General features: G+C 41.5%; 1 protein-coding gene across 19 annotated transcripts in view; it reads right to left on the reverse strand.

Moving 5' to 3' along the window:
- Positions 1–12,361, reverse strand: part of FOXP1 (forkhead box P1) — a 392,835-nt gene that overhangs the window by 43,339 nt on the left and 337,135 nt on the right. For all 19 annotated transcript variants that reach the window (XM_087743167.1, XM_087743173.1, XM_087743168.1 and 16 more), the window contains one exon: positions 3,907–4,011. In XM_087743167.1, the coding sequence (XP_087599293.1) occupies positions 3,907–4,011 (105 nt within the window). The remainder of the gene's footprint in view (positions 1–3,906; positions 4,012–12,361) is intronic.

A 12,361-nucleotide genomic window follows, 5' to 3' on the forward strand; every position in this document is an offset into this window, starting at 1 on the left:
TGCCGGAGCATCCCCGCAGCGGGCGGCTGCCGCAGCCCCTTCGCCAGCGATGCTGTATAGCTGGGGAGTTTAGCTGGGCCTGCCAGGAATTTAAAAATCTAAGACGACATCTATAGACTAGCCTTTTCTCTGCCCTTGCTACCTATTTGATTAAAAAAGTCTCTGTTGTGCTAACTGCAGATGATTTCACTGCAGAACATTTTGACATGCAAATGATAGCAATTAATGCCTTTGAAACAATTTATGATTTCCGGCCTACTTCAACATGTATTAGCATATACCTGGTTTCTTTAATATACACTTTGTTTTTCCAAAACCACAAACATAGTTGCTGGAATTTCATGTGGAAGTGCTTAAGGGGTTGAAAGTTAACACCTTTGTGAGCTGAGCAGTCTCACAGTTGCTGCTAAACAAAAGCCTCTTTGTAGAAGCTTTCTCGAAATGTTTTCTTAACATGTTCCAAGTAGTTTTAGGCAGGCAACTAAAGTAAACAAGATGTTACCATGATAAAAACACTTGTGAAAACATTACAGAGTGCACTTAGTAGTTTCTTTCACATAAACTCCCCTTCGTTTCATCAAAGTTAAATTCACATGAAGCAGATTACTAGCATCACTGCAATATAGGACTGCAAGATCTCTCCAAAGGTCTGTGTCCCTCTTTTAAAGAATATATTTGATTAAAAAATGGTACGGCCATGATTAAGCACATCTAAACCACAATCAGATTTAAAAAAAAAAGGGGGGGAGGGAGGTATAAAACCCTGCTCAGTCTTCCCCTTCATTTTTTGCCCTGGATGCCTGGATACCTTGCTGAATAAACCACCCTCCCTCCAGTAAGGATCTCCTGAACAACTTGCCGTATAAGGGGTATATATGTTTCTATCTGCACCGGTCTTTAAACACATGCAAATGAAATCAAGGATATAGTCAATTTTGAAGGAAAGTCGCTCTGTGCTACTAATTGCTCCTTTCGTTGCCGCCTGCGAGAGGGGCCCTGGTTAACACGCGAGACACGTGTGCACCCTCCAGCCCTCACCTTGCTTCCCGCAGCTTGGCAGAAGGCCACTCGGTCACGGCGGTGAGACTGGACTTGTTTTTGTTTTTAGGCTCAGGGAGTATACTGGAGCATGCAGGGTGCTACTGTTTCATTAAGCTTAGCAGCAGCCCCTGCTGCTATCAGTTAGCTCTAACTGATACCGCATCACATGATAACCAATGGCTGATGGATTAAAAAAAGAAAAAAAAAAACCAAAACAATGCTAAAACTGCAACTTATTTCAAAAAGAAATAGGGAAATAAATGCGTACAATAGTCCGTGTATCTGCTGGTTCTGATAAGCATCCTCCTGTTGGCTGTGAGTGAAAGACAACTAGGATCGTTATTTGTACAGTATTTATCTTTGAAATCAAGGGCCCTGTGGTGTACCTCACCTTGGGAACAAACACTACAGAACGATCACAGAAGAGTGTCAAATCTCTGGTTTTGATTTACCAACAGTTATGATATTTCTTCCTCAGGAGGAAAAGAAATGAACCATGTTTTAGACCTGCGAGTCCTTTTTTTCTCCTTTAACTGTAGAATCATTTTATTGGCATACAGGGCTTTCATTCCACATGTAACTTCTCTTCGCTTTTTCTAACAGGCCTTTTTACCGAGGTAAGTGAAATTAAGCAATGCTCAATTGATACACGGGCTGCATTTCACTTGGTAAACAAGAGCTTTTCTCTTGAGGGGACTGTCGTAAGAGCTTCATAGATGATACAAGTACCAGAAAGAAACTTCAAGCATCTACCTGTTATCTTTTCATTGAGTAATGAATTCTGATAAATGATAATATAATTTAAGGATGGATGCTCCACAGGAGACTTGGAAGGCTACGGTCTCATTTTATGAAGCAACGCTCACTTCCTAACAGTGTCAATACGCTGCTCGGGGACATTCATTTCTGCATTCATTCTGGGTTAAATATCACTCTGAACAATAAGACTTTGTCTGGACACTGCAGAATTTGGATAATGAGAAAATTTACACGAGCTGATGGGTTTAAGAAAGTCACACGAAATACTTCTGTTGAAAGGTTTTAATGGGGGGAAAAAAGAGACTGACGATAAGTGAGTGATAAAAGAATCAGAATTGTTGGAGCTGGGAGCAGATGGAGCTGCTTCAGGTCCAGCCTGGACTGGTAATGGTTTTTAGCTTATTCTTACCTATTGATTGCCCCAAGTATCTCCTCCAGGTGAACTGGTGGACTTGGTCTACTTACTGAAGCGTCTCCAAAATACCATATAAAAATCAATCTTGCCTCTACCCATGCCATGCGACTTAAGGACTGTATTTTCTACGCATGGTCACGTCAAGCAGTCCACTGCTCTGGAAGAAATCTTCCTGAAACCAACAGATCTAATCTGGAACAGGGGACTAGCACAAGAAGCAAAGGTGGCATAATCTGACCTTATGTGAGTACACATTACTCCAATATCTAAGGCTACCACAGCACCTTCCCCTTGCATTAAGTGCAATAAAAATTAGAATTGTTTTAAAGGTCTAAACGCTATAGTATGGCATATGAATATGAATGAGCTGGCAAGTATGGTGAGATTAGCATTTATTTCACTTAAGTGAACAACAGGATGAGTTAAAAGAAATGAGGCCACCCTTCATGGAAATTTATGACTAGCACCTTCTTATTTTGTAATCCTCTTGTAATGAGAACCTTCTCATTACTGTACCATTCCTTACTTGGAACATATGTTTATACTAGAGCCAGTGCTGCTCCCACTGAATTCAGGAGGGCTTTGCCAGTGGAAGCAGAACTGGCCCATTCTATTCCGAGAGCAAAAACCTATCTGTATCGTCTCACATCATCCAACAAACATCCTCTGCTTGCTGTCACCCTTCCCTCCCTCACATAAAGATCCAGGAAACTGCCCCAGAAAGAATAAATACAGCTGAAGTGTTTTGGGACTAATTCTACTTATCCATCCTGAAGAACCCCATGTATTTATGCGGACTAACTTCATAAGATCACCGCTCTAAATGGGAGCAGAATTTGTCCCTTTGTGCATTTAAATCATAAACATTGCTTGGGCGGTTGGTCGTTGGTGATCTTACAACCGAATAGCCATAGTACTTGAGAAAAGATCAGTGCCCAAGCATTCAAGAACCTGTATGCACCGAGAGCCTATGTGTACCTGGTGATCTACCCAGACGGCAAACTCTTTTGTGATGGGAACACCTTTTGCTCCAGCTTGGAGGGGTGAGGCTGATGGTTTAGCTGGGGAGCAGCCATGTTGTAAGTTATTAGAGCTCTGCCAGTCCTACCCTGCATCGGGATGCATGCATTACCACGTACTAGTCCATAATGCACTGTTTATGCAATGCGTAAAACTGTGTTCTTTGGCAGCAAGGAAAGGTCTGCAGCAAACTGCAGGGGCCCAATTAATATAATTATAGTTTATTTTTAGTAGTGTAGACTTTGTTCATTAGTTACTTATTTGACATAAATTAAATTTCACGTGTTCTACAATTCTCTGTTCAATTACGGAGTTAATTTAAGACTAAATTTCTAAATTAAAGTGAAATCAAGGTTAAATCAAGGTTGTATTGTTTACATTATCCATACTGCAACTTAAAAATTATTTAAATAAATTTAAAAAAAAAGTCTGTGGAACTGTAAACACTCTATTTTACAGTAATACATAGAGTAAGACCATACTTTCCCCATGGGGCTCATTTACTATCCCCTGTTAAAACGTTCTTGAGCCTGATCCAAAAGCCACTGAAGTGAAAGGGAGCTCTCTGTTGACTTCAATGGGCTTTGCATCAGGCCCACGGTGAGTGACAGCACACAAAATTTCAGGGCATGCTTTCTGTACAATGCAAGTGCCAAAAAAACCATCCTTACTTTAGAAACGACTGGAAGTCTTCACATACTGCTTCACAGCCTGGCCATTTGCATACGCCGTGTCCATAGAGCGGATGGCTGTGTGAGTGCTCCTCGTGGGATAAACTGGAGGAGAGAAAAAGAAAAGAGAAAAAGTGGCGTAACTGAAGGTACTGCGCCAATTAATCTTCACAAGGACTCTGAAGAGCAGCAAACAACAGATCCTGAAACATCCCTAACATCTCACGGTACCCACCTGACTCTGCCCATGTTTTTTCAAAACAGAATTAAATACCATTTGCAGTGCGATACATGTGTCATTCTTACTTAGCTATCCTCCTACATTTCATTCATTAATTAAAAGCTTTGTAAAGAATTTAAATTAACATGGACGGGGGAGAAATCATTTGACAGACCTCCTTAATATCCTGCTTGATATTTTGCTAAGAAATTTATGAACATTGCATATTTACAATTCAACTTCATCAGGGAAAGTCATCTCCATGCAGCAGTGTATTCGCGTAACACAATGCAACCTGACCTGAGGCTTTCCTCATCACTACAGAAAGAGGAAAAGCATCAAGTTTGCAGCTTTGGCTTTCCCACCATGTTATTTACGGGGCTTTTTTTGTTTGTTTTAACTTTCTTTGGGTTTTTTTTCCCCTCTCACCTGCTGTTTCTTTGCAGAAGTACAGCCACTTTCTATCCCAGTAAAGAAGGTTCACCAGTATTTTCAAATGCAAAATTCATCATAAGAAAGGAACCATGTAATCAAAGTATTCCTCAGTATGAGGGGTTACTGGGGGCTATTAACCTTGCTAAGATTTGGCAGGAACGTCACAGAGCTTTCTAACTACTGAAACCAGGGTTAAAGAAAAAAATTCATATGAGCACTAAGGGGTTAATCCTTCAGCAGGATTCCAATCAATACATAATGATTTGGCTGCACTGATCCAAGTCATGAGACGCTTTGATCCGGGCCATGTGGTGCTCAGGGAAATGTATCTGTTGCACTAACTGATGAACCGTATTCTAAAATATCTTCTTTATTCAACTTCTGCATGGAAACTTCTTAAGTAAAGGAATTATTTTTGCAACAATTTCCATAACCTTAGATGACTTTAAAAATAAAATGTCAAAATAATATTGAAATCTCTATTTTATGCTTACACACATATCTATTCTTCATAGCAAATCTTTTTGCTACAGTATGCCTGTGCTGTATTATGAACTTCACACGTACACAAAGGATATGAACACATACCAGCATCTAGGTGTGGCTTTTATGACTTATTTTATCCTGGATTATAGGTAACGTTACGGATAAATGCCTACTTTTTGCCATTTTACTTTTACACACGTGTGGAAATGCTGTTTATTCTCGTTCTGTAGTATTATCTGCCTGCATACTGTAACAAAATTTTGTTCTTGTATTATTTCTGATGCACTGGATAGCAAGATCACCGCAGAACATACCCCTCAGACGTTATCCCAAATGCAAAGAAGTTGCAAGAGAAATTCTTGCCCAGATTCCGCTACTTTTGACTCTAGGCCCAATGAGAATCTGAAGATAATTGAAGGTGGGGTTTTTGATTTTTTTTTTTTTTAATTAAAAAAAGGTACAGATCTGACTGGAAAAGGTATTATGAGTTGTACATAACCCTAAATCATTATTTCATTAAAATCTTATTTTTGGCCATTTACAAATAGTTCTTGAAGCATAAATATATATGCAAGGTAATTTCCTAAAAAACCCCACTGTAGGTGAAGAGACTTACAAAGGTCTTTTCTATAAAGGAATATTGCACTGGTTTAACTTTGTCAGTTTTTTTAAAATACGCAAGTGGGGAGAAGCTCTATCAGTTAAGTTTTTAAAAGAACAAAGAGACCGATGCGTTCCTTGCAAGGAAATTATAAAAATGCTATACCACACGTTCCCTCAGCTGAGAAAGAGGGAGGCTGGCTGAAGGAACGCTGTCCACCCAGGCCAGACAGGCATATGGTCAAACGCCCTCCATACACATCGGAAAAGAACAATTCAGAAAAATAATGGGTTTTATCATCTGCTTCCATACCTGAATACAGCAAAGGGTGAGAAAGTTGGCTTTCATGTTAACACTCCATTAAAGTCCACGAAGACTACATGACAGTTATGATTTCAGTGTGTTTGGCAGACCCCCCCCCCCCCCAAAAAAATCGTTGTATTAATTTACACAGCGCACGTTACCCATACACCAGGATGACTGCAGAAACGCCGTGTGACGCCAAGTAAGGAGTCAGTCCCCTGTGGGTTTTAAGCACTGTAAATCTCATTATAATATCAACAGGAGTCACATGGCTTAAACCCCCAGCAGGGTTTTTTAAAGTTTCTCTGTGAGAGCCTAAAGGCCATGGCCAAGTCAACGGAAAGAGCCCTACCGAGATTTGTATTTGTTTTTTAAATCCAAGTGCAAATCTCTTTTCTTTCCAGGGAACTTGCACAAGACAAGACAAACTATGTAGGACATGATACCCTGGTATTGTGTCCAAAGAAAATGATGGAATGACCAAGAGAGTATCAAACTGTAAACCATGCTCAGGATGTCGAAGTCCAGTGCTGTCAATAACCAGAAAGATTGGTGTTGACTGTAAACAGGAACTTAAAAGGTCATTTTGCTAACACGATGCTAAGCCTAACATACTTAACACCTACGTAGAGCTTCCACTGCCATTCGACAAAGCAGAACAACTACTTCACCTTACCAAAAATAGACACTTCAAAAAGAAAAAAACCCTCAGTATTGAAAGACAAATGCAGGCACCCTCCGTAGGCAGCGTGCCTTTCCGAAGGCAGCTACTCCCATCCCTCTCGGGGGCGGTTTCAGCGGTGCCTTTCGGTGACCTTTATGTGTCAGTATCAGATTACTGCTATTTTATCCATCCCACTTTTGAAGACATTCTAGATTGCCACTTGTTCCCTGATAGAGCCTTAAGAAGCACCTCAAAACAAAACAAAGAGCGGGTTTATACAGAAGCGGATGTAACGCATAAAGATACAGCCAGTGGAAATGAATGGAGAACTCTGTTTAACTGATCTAAGTACTCACTTTGTTTGAGCAAAAAGAGGTGGAAAATGAAGATTTTAATCCAATACATAAACAAACAGCTTTGTGGGCACAATGCAAACTTATAATCTTAAACTGTTCAATGATATTTTGTCTGCATGCAAGCACAGTTCCTGTAATCTGGATGCATCCTTGGTCTCGCTGCCGGAGACAGACTTGTAGAAGATCTGAGCATTGGCAAGCAGAAGCAAGTTTTAGGTCTGTTTGATTTCTAATGACACATTAGAGTAGGTGTTTGTTTCTGTCACCCTCTCCTTCCCAAGAACGCATATTCGTGGTTGGGTAGTGGTGATGCAACACTAGTTAGTGGAAGTGATTTTATAACAAGACATAATTTTCAAAGAAGTGAAGGAATAAATGATGTAAAAATCAAGACTATGTGGGGTTTTTTTCCCCCCTCGTAAGGTATTTGCATACAAAATACCTAACACAATAGAATTATTTCCAAATAATGCAATAGTACAATGATATTACATCGAAGCACAGCAAATAACGCGCTGGCAAGTAAAATGTCTTGCGTAAGTCAGCTTATTCATGACATACGACAGAGTAACGAAATCCATGTGGGAAGCTGAAAACTGCGTAATTGTCCACTTATTTTCTGCTGCCTCCAGCCCCGTTTCCAGTAAGGAGGGGAGAAGGGCCAGGCACTTCCACAGCTCCTCTGTGCTTGCTGGATAGAGGAGTTTTTTCCTCCACCTTCTTCAGCCTATGTTGCTTCCTAACCCCAGGGATCTCCAGAGGGTCTGGAAGCAAATCCACCACCTGCTCCGACAGGGATGGCTCTCGAAGCTGGTACTTGCACACAGCCCCGCTCACTCGGACCATTTCAGCCATTTAACTTTTGGAATATATCTGCTGTGCTACAGCATCACTGAGGAATCACACTCTGGGACCCAAAAGCACAGGAGTGAGAGAAACTACAGACAGCTCAGCCCCAACGGAGAGTAAAAATGACAGTATACCCGAATACTGGGAACACGCTGGGTATTGGGGAAAGTAGTGACCAAAGCACTACCATGAAAGCTACCCGTGCTGTATGGTTTAATTCAACCCATACTTACTAACCGCGTGAAACTGCGTACCATGCTCATACACACTGGCAAAAAAAGTCACGGGTGGATGTAAAAACCAGCTAAGCAGAAGCCTCAGGAACAGTATTTCTGCCACACAGTGGACCATATTTTAAATATTCATGATGCTGACATACTTCATATTCCACTCTCTCTCTTCCACATGTGCTTGGGCCAACGATCTTTGCCAAAACACTGGGGGAAGTCAGTGATGTAGAGAAGCATCCTTGATTTTTCTGTTACAGTTATGAAGCATCTGCTCACGTTCTAACAGTGTGGAGAACACGCCTGAGCCACCTGCACACTGAAAAATCAATACCACGTCTCTTGCTTTCCTCTTGGAAGGGGTTTGAGCAGAGCACCCACAGAAACTGCAGAATTGCCTTTTTTTTAAAATTTTCTTTGATTTCTCAGGGGCAATGGAAAGTGACCTCATCTTTGCCAGCTGCCATGAAACCGATGTCAGTGTAGGGCCCAGGCAGGAGCACGGGGCTCAGTCTCACACCACATTTCCCCCACCTCTGACGTGGACGGCACAGCCGCCGAGGCAAAATGCCACGATTTTGGTCCTGTACAGGAGGAGGAGAGACACAACTGGGAACTGACACGGGTCTCCTGTGTTTGTGACTGCCCAGTGAGCTCCAAAGTTCATCAAAAGGCACCGATGGAATAAAGTTAGTGAAAATGTCACAATTCTCTGAGTCAGAAACACTCGCCGTATTTGATTTAAAATCAAAACAGAAGTAGTAATGATTAAATCCTTTTATCAACTGTACTCAAATGCAAGTTCCTGCCTTAATGACAAAATCAACTGAATAAAGATGTGTTTTGCAGTGAAGTTGCACTGGTGCAAATCCCTCTGAATTCTTACTAAGGTGGCTTAGCACCCCTTTCCACTCTAAACGGTGAATTTAAAAAAACCCAATAATTAAAAAATTTAGATATTCGTGCTTCTGTCCGAGCCTCAGTAACTGCCCAGAAAGCACGTATTTGATCTGAACAGAGAATTGTCCGAGCAGGGTTAATGCCTCTCCACCACTGGATAAAGCTTAGCAGAGGGTTGTGGGCCTTCGGGAGAGGTGACATTTGACGTGTGTGGCCAGTGGTAGCTCTTCCTAGAGCTGGCTTGCATATTTTTAGTCCACGTCCAGACCTAGGACTAGAAGAAGCTTGTGTTTTACATCAAGCCCTACTGGAAGTAACAGGAGTGGTATATTACATTTTAAATGACTACACCAATTTAAGACAAATCAGGTTAAAACTGCAGCCTACAGGCTGAAATCCTGTCTTCTAATCGGTGTGCACCAACTTGTAGTATAAGGAAAGAAAAAAAGCAGAGCCATAGCATTGCTGTTGTAACACAAGGCCAGCAATGCACCCCGAATCACTGCCCCCCATTCTTACGCCTCTTGTTGCACTATTCTCCAAATGCCTGTTGCAAGGAGATCGCTGGAGTATTTGCAGCAAGACTCAGACAAAATCTGGCTAACATTCCCCTTCTCTTCTACCCCCATCCCCACTGCAAAGAGTACAACCAGACTGGATAATTATATGCAACATCTTCTGGTTTTGATTTATGCACTGATGGTTTGGATTATTAATCAACGTTATGACCCTCCAGCACTCTAAAAGTACTACATACTTCTTCCAGTGGCACCCCCTCTTCCAACCCCGCAAAACTGCCACGGGCCCGGACAGCCACTGCCCTACATCCTTTCCTTGAAGGAACTGAACATATTTATAGACCATTTAAAAGAAATGCCCACTGCAAAAACCCCAGTATTGAATGCATCGCTTATCTCAGGTCGAAGTTCCTTTCCTGCACTTGAATTAACGAGTTTCTCTACTATTTAAAACTCTTATTTTTTTATTTCAACCTTGTGCCTAGGTACTGTAGTGTAAAGTACATCAAATATACCCAGACGCACACGATTTGAAACGCTGGATTTTAAATTCCAGCACTGCTAACTAATGAGAACAATTTTTTCCCTCTTCTTTGTAGCATCACTTCATGTACTTACATACTGTAATCACATCCTCCTAGAGCCTGTATTTTTCCAGAGTGTAGATCTTTAATTCCCTTTAATCTGTCTTCATAGCCTATTCCCTCCAACTCCTTTATCATCCTAGCTGCTCTCCTCTATATTTGCTCCAGCTTCTCTTTATCCTGCCTGCAAGAGAGTGGCCAATTGTACATCACACTCTCAATGTGGTTTAACTGGTTCTGCATAAAGTAGAACAGGAAAAAAGAAGGACTCAGATGCAACATGCATGTTTATGCCTCCCATGACTACATTTACCTTTTTAACTAAGACATGGCACAGAGTGTCCCACCTTAATTTCTCAACCCCAATTATGCCTCAGCCATTTCCCACACAACTGATGCTGAGCAGCTGACGTGTCACGTCAAACCGGCAGTTTGGAATTTTTATTTCCTAGCTGGGCTACTTTCTACTTATCCCTGCTAAATCTCATTTTATTCCTCTCTGAACAGTCTCCTAATTTATTCAGATGAAAACGGATTGATTCAGTATCTTAGTTTAATTAGGGAAAAAATGTGATCCTACCACTTTCTTGGGTTTGGGGGGGGGGGGGGGGGCGGTCTGTGGTTTGTTTGTGTTTTTTTTTGTTTGTGGTTTTTTTTTTTTAACTGACTTTTAGCACAGCAATCCCATCCCTCTTACACACCCAATTCGTATGGCAGAGGGAGGTGGCAATGGCAAGGCTTTGGCCCCGATTCAGCAACGCTTTTAAGAACATGCGCAAGTTTAAAAACACAGGATTAGACCTTGGACTTCACCGAGGCTCAAGTGTAAAATTACAAACGTACATACATACTTTGTAAAAAGATCCTGTTTGCCAACCTTATTTTACTGTAATTTATATTCTGTTGTTACATTTAAATTTATAGTAAAAGAAAACACTGAGAAACGAGATCTATTCTTGTTTAACAAAATTATATTCTGTTACATTTAGAGCTGAGGCAAGTCATTCACCCTTACATAAACTGGCGATACGTCAACAAATATGATTAACAGAGATTATTCACGTCAGTATTTTTCACCCCTGTTCCACAGGCACAACAAAACCCGCACAGAAGGTGACTGTCACATCCCATACAGCCTGGCAGCTCGCTGGGTGAGCCTGCACCCACCGCACGCCCCTGCGGCAGCTAGGGAAGTGCCCTTTGGGAAAACGGTTATAAAAAAATAATTAAGATAAATAATGACTCCGAGGGAGATACACAGTTAAAGCATTGAATTCTCTCTGCCACATGCTTTCCCTTCGAAGAATGCTATTTAAAAAAAGCACTAAAATCGAGAGGACACAAGCCTACTTCCCCAGGGAAGCATGCTGAATCATACAGGTAGTGTAAATATCATATGCTGCTGCAGGTGCTAGGCGGTCTATTTGTTTGTGTTTACTAAAAGGCATAACAAATAGTCACACTAAAACAGAACAACATTTGGCATTGGAATGATAGATACCAGAGCAGCCATAAATCACGTTCGCTTGTTTAGATTTGCACCGCTGTGCAATGCTAACACTTCAGCCCTCCTTTTTCAGAGAGCCCTTTTGCTGTGATTCGCCCCTTTCAGGGGCGGCCACCAGGTCCTGGCTGGGCAGCATCGCAATGCACGGTACCGAGGGGCTCAGCATCCTTCCCAAGTACAGCACACCCAAGAAAAACCATGCAACGTTGGGGGGGGGAAAAAAAAGAAAAAAAGAAGTAGTAAGAAACAGACTTGCATGACATATATGGCCAGCTAACATCGTTTACAGCTTTGCAACTTCTGAGTTAATTCACAGTATAAACAACAAGGAAAATGTTTCTTCCGCGCAAGGCTTCCTGTAAACTGTTCATTAGAGCGGCGCTGGGCACAGGGCTGGTGCACCTGCTGATTAACCATGCGCTCCAAGAATAAACAAAAACTGAAGCCAGCGAGATTGTTCTGGAATTTGCTCAGAGCTGATTTTTCTTCCCCCATGTTACAAATTGGATTCTACAATAAAACAAACAGCAGAACATAGGTTGCCGAGAGTTAAAATCTACTTTTTACACTACATTGACCACAGCACCCACAGGCACAGCTACAATGTCTTTCTATGAATGGGACAGATTGCCATATGGATGCAGACACTGAACAAGCTGTACAACTCCTGGCGACAAGCGCCTAGGGGACTGTCCTATATTAGCACCACCTGTGCTGTGGAAATTGTGCTCTGTGTATGAAATGGTATTTAAAGGCCCATCATGATGTTATTTTTGAGTACACACAAAAAGGAAAATTACAGTTA

Source organism: Nipponia nippon, unplaced genomic scaffold (genome assembly GCF_047370975.1).
Source record: "Nipponia nippon isolate SJK-2023a ecotype South Korea unplaced genomic scaffold, ASM4737097v1 scaffold_9, whole genome shotgun sequence".
In the NCBI taxonomy this organism is placed as follows: Eukaryota; Metazoa; Chordata; class Aves; order Pelecaniformes; family Threskiornithidae; genus Nipponia; species Nipponia nippon.